This window comes from Oculina patagonica, chromosome 2 (assembly GCF_052425735.1).
Source record: "Oculina patagonica isolate OP01 chromosome 2, crgOcupat, whole genome shotgun sequence".
Taxonomy (NCBI): Eukaryota; Metazoa; Cnidaria; class Anthozoa; order Scleractinia; family Oculinidae; genus Oculina; species Oculina patagonica.
Window position 1 is genome coordinate 9,644,723 of NC_135759.1, and position 19,194 is coordinate 9,663,916.

General features: G+C 36.7%; 1 protein-coding gene across 1 annotated transcript; it reads left to right on the forward strand.

Moving 5' to 3' along the window:
• The first annotated feature begins 1,160 nt into the window (after positions 1-1,160).
• LOC144642910 (glutamate--cysteine ligase catalytic subunit-like) lies at positions 1,161-16,250 on the forward strand. The gene is made up of 18 exons (XM_078502015.1): positions 1,161-1,310; positions 2,948-3,057; positions 3,505-3,554; positions 3,831-3,900; positions 5,716-5,784; positions 6,073-6,186; positions 7,295-7,353; positions 7,455-7,591; positions 7,951-8,025; positions 8,748-8,864; positions 9,437-9,575; positions 10,444-10,559; positions 11,636-11,728; positions 12,198-12,302; positions 12,668-12,749; positions 14,219-14,298; positions 14,564-14,684; positions 15,121-16,250. The coding sequence occupies exons 1-18, from the start codon at positions 1,161-1,163 to the stop codon at positions 15,324-15,326; spliced, it is 1,893 nt and encodes a 630-aa protein (XP_078358141.1). The 3' UTR covers positions 15,327-16,250.
• Positions 16,251-19,194: the final 2,944 nt, after the last annotated feature.

A 19,194-nucleotide genomic window follows, 5' to 3' on the forward strand; every position in this document is an offset into this window, starting at 1 on the left:
CGCTTAAAAAAATGAACTGCCTTATTAAAATACTCAGGCACCCAGCAGACCGTTTCGGTGTCTGAAGTTTGAAAGTTCAGCTGGCGTATCCGAAAAGATACACTTTTCTTAGCGTTTTAAAAAAGGCTTTAAATCGTACAAAAAGGACACTTATAACGTAAAAACGATGTTCCGACCCCTATAGTAAAATTTTCTCGTTGGGTGCCCCTGAAAATACTAGAGAAACTCCTGCTCTGTGTACCTATGTTACCCACGCATTTTTTTTAATTGGCTGAGAAATTAAAATATCTGAGAAACTTCTGCTCTGTTTCTCGCGTCCGTCTTTAGACGAAATGACGAAATTACGAAAGCGACATGCGGACCATTCTTACTTGAGACATGACAAGCTTTGAAATTGAGACGAGAGACATGTATACCTGTCCTAACAGGGCCTCTATTCTTGTCCAGTGATTAAGATCTGGTAAAGTTTTCGATGACAGTTGCTGTACGTCGTGCATACGCTTTAAATAAATCCATAATGACGAGCCTAAGGTGTCCTCCGCGACCTTCAGATCGATTGTTTAGTCATAAACCATAGATCAAAAGTGACCACTTTAAGGTGATCAATCATATAATTAATCACGTGCATTCAAATACAGGATAATCGGGATACGACAAATATAAAATAAGGCGAAAAATCAAGCTATCTTTAGAAGACACTGCTACGAATTTCACTTCTAAGCACTACCCTTAACTTTTACCTTGTAAACATGCTCCTTGTAAATCTTATAATGCTTGGGAGTGGTTTATGATGCCCGTGAAGCCAATTAAACAGTTATCTAAAGTTGTAATCTCACACCAAATAATTTCTACGTTGGATTTTCTATGTTTTTATCAACCAAATAATCAGTTTTCCTCTCCTTAGACAAGTGTGAAAGTAATTGTTGCTGGTTAAAGTACTGCTTTTCTATTTATGACATTCAGCTCTATTCTACTTACTACCCTATTGTATACTCTATTCTATTCTAATCTATGTCAGTAATTCTGACGTACCAAGACATGAGCCATATTGCTTTTACGAAAATCCCCGGTCAGCGCTTATTTGGCAAATATACGCTGTGACGTAACATTTTGCTTTGACATAATATTAACCTTTGTTTCTTATAGCCATAGTCTTCAGCATGGGCCTGCTCTCTCTTGGAACTCCCTTAACGTGGTCAGAAACAAAACAGTACGCCGACCATGTCCGGAAACACGGTATACTGCAGTTAATCCATATCTACCATAAACAAAAAGACCGGGAAAACGACTGTTTGAAGTGGGGAGACGAGGTAACCTAAGTCACGGCTAAATTATTTTCAAGTTAACGCTATCATTTTTATTTAAATGTACTTTTTCTTTATGCAACTTCAAAGCGAATGTGAGTTGTTCAAGCAAAAGGTACATATATCTCGGATGTTAGAAAAAATGTTAAGCCGGTTTCTGGTTAAGAAGGAGCAGCATGGTATAGAAAAAATGATGGTAAATGGCGACGTAGTTTTCGTCTTGCCGACTGTGAACGAAAAAAAAAAAAAACAGTGTAGTATTTCAAACGCACGGAAGACTATGTATAGGTAATCACATGATTTCGAGTGCAATTTGGGATAAAAAAGCAATCGTAAATTTTTCAACGACTAACAAAATTGCACGAGCCCGTTGGGTGAGTGCAATTTGTAGTCTTTGAAAAATTTACGAGTGCTTATTTATCCCAAATTGCACGAGAAAAATCATGTGATTACTTATTAATAATATTCTTAAAAAAATGCGAGAAAATAACAAGTGCAAATCTCGCACAAAAATATTTATTGAAGCTCGGCGTTCATTCAAAACAAGGTCAAAGCCCAAACAACGTACAGGCCGGGTTTCTCAATGTTTTAAAAGTTTTTTAGCCGAAAAATCTGGCTAAACAGATCAACGAATTATCTCAATTCAAGATTATGGGTTTTACCCCTTCCAGAGATTTTCTTGTGCTTTAATTTACTTGTCGAGCTTTGCTTGAGCGCTTTCGACTCGAACTCCAGCCAAGTGAAACTGTTTTGCTTTTCTTTTCAACACTTCCTTGGACGAAACAATTATCTGTCCCGTACAGTTCTCTAAGTATAGTGTCTTTCAAGCGATGTAGTCATTACTTTGAGGCTATCTGTACCATAATCTTCGCCAATGTGTTTGTTTTTTAATTCGGCGAATTCGGCGTAAATAAATTCGCTCAAGCAAAGCGTGAAGCTTAGTCGGGTTGTAGTTTCGATTTCGTCGGCAATTTCCTTCTTAAGAAACCAGTTATTTCAAAACAAGAACCAAAAACCAATGCTTTTCAGTGCTATGGTATTCAGAGCTATCTTCTGGTCCTCTACTGTGTTCAAAACGCCAGCCATTTTTTTCACTCGCATCTCAAAGCAGATCCAAACTTCGCGCCATTCGCATCGCGTGGAAGCGTTTGATTGGCCCTATGTGGGTGCCTTTGTTTATTAACCAATCAGAGTGCTCTGTTTGTTTCCTTTTTTGCACCGAATTTCCTTTTTTGTGCACTATATTTCCTCATTTCTGCATCGAATTTACTAAAAAGTGTATTTCTTTAAGTCAATCAGATTTGAGAAATGTTTTCAGGTATGTTATTAGTCCATATATATGGTAACTAATTCAGTGGTAAATTGACTTAAAACAGAAAGCGTATTTTATATTATGTTATTGATCATTCGTTTCGTTCAAAACCTCTCCGTTTACGTTTTACAATTTTCTCCACTAATCTAATTAAAGGTATTCCCCATATTAGTAATACAAATATGCACGGCCCGCAAGTTTTTATCGCTTAACGCTATTTTTTATACAGAATTTCAGAAAATGTATTACCTGTATAAATTTTCGAACTACTGTATATCTTAACCTTAACAAAAAAGCATAACTCAAATAAACTTCAATTTAAATGTCATAGGTGGAATACACATTGATAAAATTTGACCATGAAAACAAGAAGGTTTACTGCAATTTAAAGGCTAAAGAAATCCTGGACGCTTTGCAAGCTGAGGAATTAAATAATTCCAGGTAAGAAAGCATTATTTAGCATGATCAGTTTTTCATGATCAGTTTCCTGACAATATAGTTTTTTAAGGTAAACCTCATATGTAAGGAGAATTGTTGAGCTTATCTATGTATATCCGAGTGTTTTGATTGCCATTGAGGAGACAATATGTTCAAGTACTTGCCGAACTAGGGAGTGGAAGGTAGGTTGACTTTGCATTCTTTTCAAGTCCCTTAAAGGACGTTGGTGCGCGCGTATGCTTCATGGTATCCGTCTGTTTTTGACATTTACTCGCACTTTGTACCATGTGGAATGTCGCCTCAGTCGCCTAAATTAATTTATTACGATTTACTCCATACAATACAAATAGATTATGAATAATTAGGATAACTAACTTAGCATAATATAAAATAAATGATAACTTCTATCTTGTTTTTATTCTCAAAATTATCTTGTATTTTTGTTTCAAGTGACAACGTGACTGCTTTGAGACCTGAGTATGCTAGTTACATGGTTGAAGGTATCAGATTTGCACTCTTTCATTCCTAGGTCCAAAACAACAACTCTCGATAGTAGCTGTAATAAATTGACTACCAATGCCTTTAAGGTTCAAAAGTGTTGTTGTACATAAAATTTCTTATCTCCTTTTAACACTTTAAACTATACCCTCTGTTCTAAACTAATATTTGTTTTAAGTTAGTAGAAATCTGACTAGCTGTTTACTTTCAATAAGCAATTCAACAAAGTACCTTATTTATTTATTTATTTATTGTTGTTGTTGTTATTATTCTCGTAGGATCACCTGGCCAACCACTAGGTGGTTGCATGAGATATTTCAACATGATAGAGGCAAATATGAGACTTAGGTAAAATGCGATAGTCTGATTTAGACTATCGAGCAAAAAAAAAAAACGCGCGCGCATCAAACATTGTGCTATCTTAGTGATGCTAAGACTTTCAATAGCTGTTTGTATTTTTTTAAAAGTTTATTTATTATTTATTTGATCGTTAATTTTGTTATTATTATTTATTAAAATTATCGATTATTTAATCAGTTTGGCGGAAATTGTTTGGCGCGAAAATATGTCCATGTTTCTCGATATTGCTATTGCAACCACAATTGACATGCAAAACAAACTGCGCTTTTTCGATTTACATGTAGTTCTTTATGTTTGCCAGTCTTCTGAATTAAAATATCAGTATTAGTACATATTTACTACCCACTAGCATTTTAGTATGATTCTGTATTGGCCATGGATTCCTTTTTTCTCTTTCTCTCTCTCACTCTCTCTCTCTCTCTCTCTCTCTGAGAAAACTGAGCTACAAGTTGGCGGAATCTAGAACAGTCCTTTTCCTCACCATCACCACCTCGACAGCCTCGTCTTGAAGCAGCGTGGTGGTATTAAATAGAATTAGCGAAGAATAAAAGTTGAGCTCTCCAATTATTTATTTTGCCCTCTATTGTCTCGTGAAATCTTGACGTTTCAAGGCGACACGAGAGCATGCTGTAGGGGGGAAAGTGCATTCCATACTCGATGCCCTTTCCTATCTCCAAAAACATTGCAAGCATTTCTGTTAGCGTAAAGACAAATTATGATTCGGGTTGCTAAAAGTGGGCGCAACGTTTGGTTTACAATGGTTCTAGCAACAAAGTGGCATTTAAACTTAACCACCATTCATAGGCACAATAGCACAATGCACCAAATCTCCTTAAATTGTCAAACAGTGATTTACTGTATGCTTTTAATAAAAACTACATCACGCAATAGTCCATTTTACAGTTGACTGCTAAGTGACCTGGCCTTTGAATGGTAGTGAGGCTGGAGGTGACCCTGCATTGATACAAACCTCTCTGCTTTATTATGTAAATCCAAACTAGTAAGCATCAGAACAACATGATTTACATAACAAAAGTAGTGAGGTCTGTATCAAAACAAGGTCACCTCCAGCCTCACTTCCATTCAAAGGCCAGGTAACTGAGCAGACAACTGTAAAATGGCCTATTGTATAACATAATTTTGGTATGCAGACTCGTAGACCACATGCGCGAATCTGACATCCAAAATTTTGGCACGTACACCGCATACGGTATACGCGAAAATGTTCGATTTTTAAATAAAGCTCCAAAAAGTGACACGAGACATGTAGCCCAACAGTCTTTGATCTAAATCTGCATTTACTGAATTGAACCCGCGACCCAATGGAAAACAATTAACTGGTCAGCGCTAAATTGAAAAATCACTTGACCTTGACAAGCTCTACGCCTGAACCCGCGCTATGGTCATGTGATACAGGTCAGCAAGTAACTTGTTTTGACATCTGTCAATTGACCATAACATGGATATCTAATATCAAAAATGAAAGCTGACGTATGTAATGTTAACCTAATTATGGAGTATCGTGTTGCGCGATGTCGAACGTAAAGCACACGCGCCCGCGAGCCATGCCGCTACCCATGATGACCATGAAACATCAAATGCATGGTTTTCCAATTTCTGTGCTAGCATGATTCTTCTATTTATATTATCATGGGGCTCCGCTCTGCGGCCCTTCGGCTCATGTACGAAATTCCTTTCGGCCTTATATATCTGAGTGATTTAAACTAATTAGCTTCAACGTCAAAATCTGCACTTAGAAGCTGCCGTTAATTTATAACATGTTTATTGTCATTTGATTAACAGACGCGAAGAAATTCAAAAAAATCTGACAGCGGCAGGAGAAACTGTTCAGACTATCGTAGCATTTCCCAGGTTATCAATTAAAATACGTCTGTGTTAATGAGTGTGCTTAATAACAATGGTTTCATTCGTACTATGTTGCTATTACCAGTCATGTTTTGTTAGCATTGTACTTCTGTTAGCAAGGTAAGGTTCTTGTACGACAATGTTATCGCCAAAAAAAAGAGAAGTTGCGAAATAGTGTGCATGGTGCATGTCAATAAATGTGACATAACGAGGCCACTCCGTTGTTCTAACATCATACCGATAAATACTGCATGCCACATGGATCCTTTACTAAAAAAACGTCTTTCATTTCAGACTTGGATGCCCAAATTTTACTTATCCAAATGTCTGCCCGACCCCAAAAGAAGGATTATCGTGTTCCTTATTCTTCCCTGACCAGGCTGTCTACCAAGAACATTCACGATTCAGGTGGGCACTGCAAAATTTGTCAAGCATTTGTAAGATAAATACTTCTCTAAACGAGAGCTATTGAATAAGTAAAACAATAGTACTTTAATCCTTTTAAGACAAGGAGGCAAGAGGGGGTGGGGCTTTTGAGGCCTACCCTTACTTTGAAGATTTGTAACTTCGAAACGATTAAAGCTACAACCACAAAACTTAGTACACAGTGTGTACTAAGGAATTTGAAAAAATGTCTCAGCGGTAACGAAATCCATCAAACACAGCGAAAAAAGAAACACAAACCTTGTCACTATCATTTACGCAATGTGTCTTATTAGATAACAAGTCAGCTGTTCTCGTTTCCGTGTAAGAAGGCTTGAAGAGGGGTGCTAAAAATTAAATCAAATTAACATGGCAAAACGTGTCCAAATCACTTTTTTAGCCTGCTTGTTACGTGCAACACAAAAGCATAAGCAATTACAAGCGAAAATACAAGCGATTCTCACACGTATAACGAAAACGCAAAGAACATAAGAATCGCGGCGCAGTCGGGGTCTTTTTCCAAGATGGCGGACAAATCACGCTTCGCTGGCCTGCGTCTGCAATGTTCGTTAGTGGAAAACGAGCGAATGGAAGCGCAAGCCAGTTGCAAGAAAATTCGCCATTTTTCGCTCTGGTATTTTCGCCTGTGTTTGCGTTTGCGCTTGGGCTGAGTCGCATGTGTGGGTCCAGCCTTAAAAATGAAAGCCTATGTTACTGATTTCATTCCAACCCATTTTACGAGACAAAAACCGAAAATCCTGAACAGACAGAGTAACCGAGCCAATGGATTCTTAATTGCGCTATATAAAAAAAAGATAAATAAATAAATAAATAAAATAAATAACTGCATTACTGCACGATAATATATCTACTGTGATCAGCGTGAGTTTGGGTGCTTAAGTCGAACTGTTTTTCGCGTATGACACGTTATCCGCCTCTAACGCAAATAAAAAAAGTAAATTTTCTAAGGAATCATTGTTGCTCTTGGCCGAAAACTAGCATTCATTTATTCACTAACAGCGTATATCTTACTGTATCATTGTGGCAAATGCTCCAATTTTTTAGAGAAGAAAAATCATTTGTTTTTATTTAGCTCCATGACCAGAAATATTAAAGAGCGAAGGGGCTCCAAAGTTGTCATCAACGTTCCAAGTAAGTTACGACTTAAACGCTAAAAGTACATCTAAGACATTCAAGTTTTCATGTGGTATCCCGTGGATAGTTTTTGATTTGGATTTGTCTATGAATGACAGTTTTCAGGGATATGAACACTCCATCCCCATTCATCGAAACATTCACTGATGTTGATGAAGAAAGTATCAAGGCTGCCTTGCCAGATCACATCTATATGGACAGCGTCGGTTGTGGGTTGGGAATGAGCTGTCTTCAGGTAATGTATAGCCTGCGTTGCAGACGAACTAAACTCCGGCGCAGGCTAGAAATTTACGGCCGGTGCACAGTATCCCAAGAAGAAAACAAAAAAAAAATACATGATTTTATCGAGGATTGACTAGATTTGCCATGTTTGAAGATTCTGTAAACTGTTTCGCTCATGCCGGTTAGTGCCGCAGGCTTGTATGTACGTTTTCCACGCATGGATTGAGAGGTCAATTAAATCAACTTTAAATGGTCTTCTTCTGAATACTTTGAGATCGCTTGTTGTTGGTATTCTCTATAGAAACGCTCTAAGTTATATAATATTGTAAAAAATATTACAAATACACTCTTTTTTTGCTTTAAAAATTTAAGGCAACTTTCCAGGCTTGCAATATCAACGAAGCAAGGTTTTTGTACGATCAACTGGCAGCAATTAGTCCTATTGTTGTGAGTACACGTTAAATAAAAAATGAATTAATAATTACCATAATATAATAATATTTTAATATTATTAAAATAATATTAATCACAATGACAACGATTATAATTATAATTATTATGATTATAATAAAATTTGCGACCCAACTATTAAATGCCGGGCAAACAAGAGCCCAAATTCGGCCACTTCCAAATAACTTGTTTTATTCTTTATTTGTTTAAGCTCAAACTTGGCAACATTGTAGAACTTGAAATTCCAAAAAATCGTATGTTTTTTGTTTGTCGATTATAACGATTTTTGGCGGGAAAATGACGTCATACGTCAATCGTCAAAATTTCATTTTGACATTTTTACCAAACAAAGGCATGATTTTAAAAGAATATGTTGAGACAAAATCAACTGCGAAAAACTTTTGGAAAAGGTCATTTGGTTCAAAAGATATGAAACTTTCAAGTTCGTCAATTTTCTAAAAATAGTAACAAAGTGGCGGGAAATTCAAAATTCAAACTTTCATATCTTTTGAACCAAATGACCTTTTAACATAATTGTTTTAGCTTAAACAAATAAAAAACAAAAAAGTTATTTGGAAGTGGCCGAATTTAAAATAATAATAGTTTAATAGGACGTGTGGTTTATTTATCCCAATTGAAATATTTGTGCTCTTAAGAACTTTTTTATTCCAACGGCAGTATATGTCTATGCTTATTTTATTTGTTTTGTTTCTGTAAAGATGGCTCTGTCTGCAGGCACTCCCATAATTCGTGGATACCTGACAGATACAGATTGCCGTTGGAGTGTGATATCTGCGGCAATGGACGATCGAACTCCTGAGGAGAGGGGGCTTGAGGCAAGTAAAAATAAGTAAATGTTGTTTTGAACTGTAATCTATTATGACATATTGCCTAATTACGCCAATGTAGGGAATCAGTTGCAAAATTAATGTAAAATCAAGTCATGATCACAAGATTAAAGAGCTAAATGAGGCTTACTGACTTCCATGAGGTCGCCCGCGTTCAACTAACCCGAAACCAAAATAATCCGTACACAAAATCACGCAAAATAAATTAAAAGGCAAAAGTCAATCAGGAGTCAAATTTTGCTTGGTACCACATTTTCCTACATGCAAAGGTTTGCCCTCTGGTAAAGGTCATTTTTGATAAAACTGGAATTTCACAATGGAAGTCAGAGAGAATATACAGAAAATGACAAGTTTACAAAATCGCAAATGAAAATTACCAGTTAGCGAATGAATTTGGAAAATAAATACAAAAAAAAAAAACGAAACGAAGATAAAACTGAAGGCTTTTAAATAAAAGCTTAAAACTGCTATGGCAGGATATATGCGTACGCTGTATATATGATGTCCAATTTAAAAAGGGAAAATTACGTCTTTTCTGTTTTGTTTGTTTGTTTTCGCAGCCTTTGAAGGAAAATAGATTTGTCATTCCAAAGTCACGGTATGATTCAATCAGTACATACTTGTCGCCTGAGGGAAATATGTACAACGACATTGACTTGGTATACGACAAGGAGATCTGTCAGCAGCTTATGGATGCTGGTTAGTCATATCGGTCAAAAAACGTGTACTGTAGTCTATCTAATGGGCTTGGGTACGAAAGCTCTGAAGTAGAATAACAATTGTTTTGTAGTCTAAATATATCTATCTGCATTTTAGCAGCCACTAAGAGGGGGCTGTTATTATGGTCTTGGACCACCTTTTGATTGTGTAAATCATATCTTAGGAAGGGATCTTACAGACGATTACTATATTTTTAACCGGTGAGCGCGCCCTCCATTCTATAAGGGATGGTAAGTGGTAGTCCAAAACATGCGACTCTTGCAAATTTTTGACCACATTTCAGTGTTCTTGTCGTCTCGAGTTCCTTGAAGGCCTCGTCGTACTTGCAAATTCTTTTACCAAGGCTAAAAAAGTATTGGACACACACAAATGCTAACGACAGCCTCGCCGTCTCGCAAAGTCTTGCATATACCATTCGACACCCTTGTATATGTTAAAAGACACAAAACCATGTCCAATTCAAATTTCTCTTTTTGATGGAATTGCCTTTTTTTATTCGAAATTTCTTTGAATGACTGCATTGTTCATGTGTGACATTCTTGTTAAATTTGGGAATAAATTCTGTTACTTTTGATTGGGCACTAAACTAAAAGGACACAAAGTCTACCTCCGTGTCTAGTCTTAAAATATAACTCAGCCAAGTCATAGGTTGCCTCTTATGTTAGTTACACACTCCAATGTTCATGGGCTTCTGATGCTAAGTAAAACTAAGTAAAAGGTATGAATTATATTAAAGTATTGAAATCGATGCGGTAACAATAAATTCGGTATCGTGTTTTTCTGTTTGGTACTTATATATCAAATCCATAAACGTGTTTTTCTTTTCGATGTTTTTTTTTAATATTAGGCATAGACGAACAGTTAGCTCGCCATTTCGCTCATTTGTTTATTCGAGATCCCGTGACTTCGTTGTTTCGTGAGGACATTTATGAAGACGATGAGCAGAACTCGACTCACTTTGAGGTAAACTAAAGAGCAGTAATGTTCGTGTAATAAAGGTTCTGATTTAAAAACAAATCGAGCTTAAACTATCGAGCCATCTTTGTTTTCAAATCACCCCCTAAGAGAGCGATCTTTGCTGACATCACTGTCTACATTTTGCCTCATTAGTGTACGACTTTGCGTAGAGAAGGCATCATGCTATATAGAAAGTGTCTCATGTGAAGCTTAATTATTGGCGAAATTTTCATCTCTCCGTGTTCAATTTTTAACCCTATTCAGACCGGGGGGGGGGGGGGGGGCTGTTGAGGCCCGCGTTGACTTTGAACTTTTACAACTTTTTTTAAGATTTAACCAAACGTTGCCAACCTTTCTGAGTTTTTCTAAAATTTATCTGGCAACAATTTGGTAGGGTTGGATGATGTGTCAGGAAGTTAACATCACCATGGCAACGGCATGTTTTCCCAAATTTGTAATTTTGCATGTTTCTGTTAATAAAAATCAACTTAAATGGAATTATTTTTACATTTTTACGGGTTTAAAGCACATTTTTATTTATTTTGAGTAATTTGCAGTGATTTTGGGTGGTTTTCTGGCATTTTAAAAAAAAATTTGAAATACAAGATGGCGGAACCAAGATGGCGGCTGTTTCGACATCATGATGTAATTGTCACGTGATATGACGTCGCCATGCCACGTGACGTATACCGAAAGAAAGAGTTTTGGACATACAATATATCCTATAAGTTTCATGGTGATTGCTTAAATTTTCTGCAAGGTCTGAATAGGGTTAAGCAGATCTAATTAAGCGTTAAAAAACTGCAAAATTTCTGCGTGACGAAAGAGTTAATGAGCCCATACATTCTCTGTAAAATATCAAGTTTTCAAACCTGCGTCACGGAAAAAGTTTTAAATACATCGGGATCAAATTTATAGAGAAAGTTAATCGGCACCATGGTACTTTGAATATTTAGAATTGATATTTTGATAGCTCAATCAGAAAGTGAAGCGCTTATGCTAATGAGACAAATATAGTAAATGAAGATCACCCTATTAAAGCTCATACTATTGGAACGCACTTTCCTTGTTTTATTTATCAGAATATCCAGTCCAGCAACTGGCAGACCATGCGCTTCAAACCTCCTCCTCTCAATTCGTCTATCGGATGGAGGGTGGAGTTCAGGTCCACTGATGTAAGTCACTACCCTTGCTAACACTAAGATATTTGAAGTCAAAACACTTTTTTTTTTAAATTTCTGGCTTCCACTTCCAACTGGCATGGCCTAAATCAAACTCGTTTTATTTTTTTATGTTTAGAAAGTGGCAACTAATAAAGGCTATTCATAATAGCTTATGTAGGCAGCACGCCAACTCGGCTTAAGTACAAAATACTGACGTTCAGTAAGATGATTAACCTGTGCACACGATGTTATTAATTAGACTATAAGTATTGAAAATTGACGTTTGGCGCAAAATAAACTACACTAGAATTTTAAACATGTAAAGTTGCCGGAGGTATTATCGGGCTGAAGTCCTTTATTTAAAATTGCGTTTTTGAGCATCAAAACCTAAACCGATTTCTCAGAAACCCCACTCGGACAAAAGAGTTAAAACAGATCTAAATTGTTTAACCATATCATATTTCTTTTCTTTTTTCCCAAGTTACAACTGACGGACTTCGAGAATGCAGCTTATGTGACATTCATCGTGCTCCTTTCAAGAGTCATTTTATCGTTGGACATCAACCTACTTATTCCTTTATCCAAGGTGAAAAAACGTTTAGAGCGAAAGTGAGTGACAGAGCGGTTTGCCATCTTTTTGGGTCATCGAAATGACCTTGGCAGCTTTTCCTTTGGTCGTTAATAAAATTAATCTTAAAATTACTCTAATACTTGTTCTTATATGATATTCGACATTTTTTACACGCTATTTTGTACGGTACTGGTTTAACTCGAGATTCATCAAGGTTCATTATGGTGAGCTAGAGAATGCAAGCAATGCCGAAACGTCGGTAATGTTGTACTGCACAAATTACACGACCAAATTTCATTGTAATGTATTCTTTTTTTTTCTTGAATATACTAATACATGGCTTCTTACCTGCATGGCTGCTTACGATCAACGTTTAAAAGGTGGATGTGAATATGGTCAACGCTCAGAAGAGAGATGCTGTCCGCAAGGAAATGTTTTACTTTAGAAAGAATTTGAAGAACTGTGAGTGGATGTTTCCTTGTTGATTGTGTTTTAGCTTTAGTGAACATTTCAACTCAAACTTGGAGGGGGCATATCTACAATCTTAGACAAAAGTAGTTGACACATTGACAAATTTACCACTAGTTTTTAAATTTCATCACACTCTGCTAAAATAGCCCCCTACCCTCATCCGATGTTTTACTATTGTAGCAAAGGGAACCCAAAAACAAACTACAACATTGGTAGGTGAAGGGGGTTTGGAAAAATGGGGCGAAAGGGCCTGAAATGATGATGTGTCAACCCTTTTGTCGCTTAAGGTGGATTTCCACTGACGCGTACTTATTTACGTACGCAAAACGTGCGTAAAAAATATACGTAGGCAAATTTACACTGTTGTGTAAAAAGAAATAAAAAGCATTTCTTTTTTACGTGCGTTGAACGTCCGTAAATGCCCGCTATCCTGAATTATCAAGTTGGTGAATAGAGTGTGTAATTTGCGGCCATATTGGAGAAGTGAAACAATAAATTGTTTTTCCTTTGGGAAAAAATCATTAACATTTTTATACAAATATATTGTAGTTTGACTCTTCCAATATGGCTGCAATGAAAACACTTTGTCCCACACGCTAGTAAAAGAAATGCGTGAATATGACCAGGAGGCATTTTATAAATACTTCCGAAAGACACCATCAAGTAAAAAAAAGATTTGAGGCGACCTTCCCGGATTGTCGGTTAAAAGCCTACGTGCAATCTGGTTCTGTAGTCTGTTCTATAGATTATTGCTGGAAATGTTCGGACTTTCTCGATGAGAAGTGCATCTACATCTGAATGTTTTCCCATGTAAATCGACAGCGATTTAAAACAAAATGGTTTTCCACATGGTAAGTGGTATCATGTGACAAAATCCAAATGTATGATTGGGTAAATCGCTGCGTAACCGCAGACAGCCGGGAAAAAAGTTGAACTCAGTTAAACAGTCGCGATCGTTACGTGTGTATACCTGCGTGTAACGTACGTAAATACCAAGAAAAAAAACGTGGCATTGGAAATTGGACAACGTAAATTCGACGCACGTAATCGCGCGCGTAAAATTTCATTTTTACGTACGTTTACAGTTTTTACGTACGTTAACGTGCGTCAACAAAAACCCGACAGTGGAAATCCACCTTTAAGGAGGATTTCCACTGACGCGTTTTACGTGCGTGTACGTGCGTGAAAAAAGTTGGAGACAATGTATGAACGACTACTTTAAACGTTTACGCAAGTCGTTCATACATTGTCTCAATTTTTTTGACGTATGTAAACGCACGTAAAAAATTACGCGTCAGTAGATATCCAAGAAACAAGAATTCACTAGGAGTGATGTTACGTTTTTTTTCTGTTTTTGTTTTTGTTTAGTTTTTTTTTTAATTGAAAGTATAAATTATAATGCCGATTGCGTCTGTTCATTGTTTTTTACATGCTATGTTCACTTTTCTTTTCATCTCAAGCCTTTATTGTTACTGGTTCCAACTCAGACTGTGACGATGAATTAGAGCTGATGTCAATAGACACGATTATTAACGGAAAGGTGAGACAAATGAATTATTGTTGTTTTACCCTATCGTTTGGGGAGCCTGCTTAAGTTATTTTGTCCGTATCAGGACCAACCTTTATGATTTAATTATTATATTTGGGAACTTTCTACTTTATTAAATGAAGGACTCTTATCTTAAAGTCAACAGCTATAGATTATGTCTTGTTTCCAAAAATGATAATAGATACTTGAAAAGTGATATTGCATCAATTAAAATTTTACTTTTTCATTTGTTTTTTTTATGGTCTTATTATTTTAGGATGGTCAATTTCCCGGCCTGATACCGCTGATCCAAAGTTACCTAGGGAACGTTGATATTGACATTGACACACTTTGCACCATCTCCCAGTACTTGGAACTAATCTCGAGGAGGGCATCTGGTAAGTAGTAATTTCGATCGATATTTTTCATCTTTTTAGTGCAGCGCCATAAGTGATATTAAAGCGTGTAGCAAAGCCTATTGAGTTTTTCAAAATCGATGCACTAGAAAATTGGTTAAATACACTAACAGTCGATCTGGTTTTCCTCCTTTCAAAAAAAAAAACCTTAATTCCAACTTGACTGGGAATCCGAGGGCCACAGGTTTGTTGGTCACATGCAAGACTATTAAGTGCAACCCTCCTAAAATGAAGTCTATTTTATCTATTTATTCGTTGCCACTTCCGTATTCGATTTTATATGTTAGACCATGTGCTTGTAAATTTTAAGTAGGTTGTTCAGTGTGTGCAGAAACGTCCATTTCCCTTACTGAGCTGCATTGACTATATCAACAGATAGTGATCATATGTAACACGCACCTTTTTCTCTGTGCTTTAGGTGAACTGCTTACAACAGCGCAGTGGATTCGGTTATTCGTGGAGACACATCCGGACTACAAAAAAGATTCGGTTGTTGGTGAAAAGATATGTTACGATCTCTTGAATACTTTTGATCGTGTTGGTCGAGGAGAAATCGGAGCTCCTAAACTCTTTGGAAATCCCATGTCTAAAACAAGTGATATTCTTCTGAAGAACTTCCAGTAGACAAAGGAGGGGACGAAAATGACTTAAGCGAGCCCACTTTACCAGGCTTAGTGTTGTTTTCTTTTTCCTTTATTTTCTATTTGCTTTTTGTGTTAAATTAAACTCTAAGCTTAACAGTAAGCACAAGAAAAGAGGTCCGATTTCAGTAGCAAAGCCATAACGATCACAGAGCCTCTTAACCCACGGAGGCACAAGGAAATTATTATCACCACCGTGAAATTGATTTACATTTAGTAGAAAAACTAGTAGAAAAGCTTGAAAATCGAAAAACAACAAAAAAACTCTGGTGGGTTGGGTGGCACCCCCCACCTCAAACTTGTACGTTTGAGGGTTAAAAGATTAATTCTGAGTATTTTTGTGGCTATAGTTATTTATTTGTCCTATTTTTATTGTAGATTGCCTCCTAATGATGGTTCCCTTTTTTCGCAAAAGTGCAACTCCAGCTGATATATATTATATTATTATGTATCCAGATATACATATATTCTATTTCTAAGCGTTAGAAACCTAGGTACATTTGGAATAAAATTACCAGGAAGGTGTCAGTAATTGAAGCAGCGAATCTTGTTTTCTTTGCGTTAAGACTGAGTAGAGAATATCATGATTTATTTAAATTTCTTGGTGAAGTCAGACGGTTGTAAGCTACAAATATTTGTAATTTTGGTTTTGAAATTGTAAATGCATGTAACCTCGTAATGTAGGCATCTTATTGCACTTGAGGGTTTTTTTTACGAAAGAATTGTTTCATACAACAATTAATGGATTTTCTCCTTAGGACACTAACTTTTTAATGCATTAAGTGCTTTTTGGCACCTATTATTTTTCTCCATTTTGGGTTTGGTTCAATTTGTTTCTGTACCATTGTTTTTTTGCACGTTTATATATATATATCATGGCTGTTTTCATTAAAGGATGAAAAATTTACTTAAACGTAGTGACGTCGTTTTTTAATTGCTATTATATCGATTGGGATCACGATCTCGTTCTTATAAAGAAACGCGGATTCATATTCTCACTTCGATTCTCACTGCGTGCGGTCATTTCAGTTTTTAGGCACAATGTTCAGTATGAGAATCCTGAAAAAATCCCATACATTAATTTTGCGCTGTTATAAGGTACCTTGATATTAAACATGTTAAGCTCACATATTTCAACAGCGGGAGGAAAAGAAAACAAATCGAGCGATCATCTCATTAATCTACGCAGCTCAGGCAGTTGAAAAAAGCAATCCTGTGAAACATTCAGTTCCAACTCATGACCACTGCGACACTGGTGCAGCGCCCTTAAAAACTGCGCTATCGAGCCAACTGCGAGAGAATGAAAAAATGAAATGAATAATGTCAGCCGAAAATGAATATAAGAAATTCATTCCTTTCAACTGCAAGGGAAATATTTAACACCTTGAGAGATCAACGCAATTATGAATGCAACTTGGACGGTAGCGAATAACAAGGCCTAAAAAAAATCGGGCTTTCATTTCGCAACTCCTTACGGATTAGTTAGTGTGCACTACAACAATATGAAATATGGAATATTACTGTGATGCAAGAAATGTTTCGGGTAAGTCTGTTCATCGTTTTCTCAACTTTTGCGAACGTTTTCCTCTGGTGAAATGTATATATTAAAAGATCTGAAATCGAAGTTCAAACATTTAGAGCTAATTGTCAAGGTAAATGTTGACATTTCTCGAACCAGGTAAATTGTTCATCTTTCTTTTCGTATAGTAGGTTGCAACTTTTTCGAAATTCACGCCGTGCTTCAAGCTACTGGTGTTTGGTCTAATTACAATTTTCCACTTTTATTAGAAGTCCTATAATCTTCTGATAAATAATTTAACCCATTGACGCCTGTGCCGGCTGTAACCAGCCGTGACGAGCGTTGACCTTTGTTCCACTTCTGACGTGAACACCTTTGACCAAATAATGCAGCACTTATACTCAAATTTTACAGGAAAAAAAAATGGTTCCAATGATTCCTAGTAGACGGTGATTGCGTTTCTGTATCCTGAAACTATATGCACGAAAACGCTTAGAAATTTCAGGGAAAAACTCTATAAAAGGAAACCTCCCGCAAACCACCCCTTGATTCTCCACGGTGAAACATTTTTATGCAAGGATTATTCTTTCCCCTGAATTCTTGAACTGAGAGCAAGCCCACTAAAGGGCATACATACATACATATATACATATACTTTATTTATACACGGTAAAAACATCAGTTACAAAGAATAAAACACACAAAAATCTGATTTACATGTTTGCCGTGTGGGAGCACGAGGGAGACATGAGGCAGTTGATAAGTCTTTTAAATTGGCTAAAGGAACTAGCAGCTCTGACATCGTGGGGAAGACTATTCCACAACTTTGCCCCACTGTAACAGAAACTTCGTTTTAAAAAATCAGTACGTGGCTTACCTTATTATAGGAACTTAACGCGTCATGAAATTAACGCGAATTTCAAACCTTCGCGTTAATTTAAGTCGCGTTAATTTTTGTTAACGTTAATTTCCGCACCGTTAATTAAGTGGAGCGTTAATTTCCATGACCTTAATTTCCATTACTTTGGCCCCAATTTCTCGTTACAGTCCAGATGTTCTTAACGTCAAGGAAAAAGCATTATTTTATCAGGGTGGAAATCTGCCGCTATCTCTGATACAGCGGAGAACGCTCGAAGTGGGAAAAGTACCACGAACACGTACATTGTACGCCTACAGGTGTTCAAATAAACTTGTTCCTGTTGTTAAAGGCGCGTTAATTTCCTTCACTTTGAAATGTTACCCCCTCTTTCGCGTTAATTTCCTTTATTGGGAAGTAACTTTTCCTTCAATTCGCGTTAATTTCAAATACCTTAATTAACACAAGCGTTAATTTCCTATAATAAGGTAGGTAGAGCTAACTTATTTGCCTTGTCTCTAAGGTTATATTCTGTGCTGAATGGTTTAAATAGGTCTTGTAAGTACTCCGGAGCTTGTTTATTGATAGTATTAAACATTAGTTTCGCTTTAAGCTTTTTCCTTCTGGTATAGAGGGTATCCCATCCTAGCTTTGATCGTAAGGCGGTAGCACTAGAATAGAAATCCGACTTCGTAATGATTCTAATGGCGCGATTTCGTAACTTTTGTAATTTATCAGCTAGTTCATTGCTGAGACCATCCCACACAGGACAACAATAGTCGAAATACGGTTCAATGAGAGCTCTATATAGCAAAATAGCTGTCTCTTCGCAAATGAATGGCCGTAGCCTTTTAAGAGCACCTATACCAGAGGAAACAATCCTGGCAATCTCATTGACATGTTTGATCCATGACAAATGCTGGTCAATGTTGATTCCCAGGGATTTAGTGTGGCAGACTCTATTAATCTGTTGGCCTTCTATATGTATTTTTATTGAATGGCCGGCGGTATTTGCAAGCCTCTGACGCGAGCCAATAAACATAAGCTCGGTTTAAGCAATATTTAAACTTAATTTATTTACCGTCAGCCATTCGTGAAGGTTGACAAGTTCGTTATTTATTGAATGTTCTAGTTCGGGTAAGCTATTGGCGGCAATGCTAATGCTGGTATCATCTTAGCAGCAGCAGGAATAATCGAAATCGGTCGGTAATTATTAACATCCTGTCTAGCTCCCTTTTTAAAAATTGGCGTAACCCTAACTAATTTCCATTCAATTGGAACAATACCAGAGGAGATCGATTGATTGAACATAAATGTTAGGGATGGTGCAAGATAATTGGCTGCTAATTTGAGAAACTTGGATGGTAGATTGTCGAGGCCAGTCGCCTTATTAACTTCTAAATTTTAAAGTAATTTAAGGACTTCACTCGTACAACAACTGCTGAAAGTAAAGGTCTTGTTAGCAGAGATAAGAAA

Excerpts from the sequence above, each read along its gene's own strand:
- LOC144642910 (XM_078502015.1), top strand. The coding sequence starts at position 1,161 with ATGGGCCTGCTCTCTCTTGGAACTCCCTTAACGTGGTCAGAAACAAAA. Across the intron at positions 8,865-9,436 it reads CTGAGGAGAGGGGGCTTGAG|CCTTTGAAGGAAAATAGATT; the intron begins GCAAGTAAAAAT and ends TTGTTTTCGCAG. Across the intron at positions 14,685-15,120 it reads AATCTCGAGGAGGGCATCTG|GTGAACTGCTTACAACAGCG; the intron begins GTAAGTAGTAAT and ends TCTGTGCTTTAG.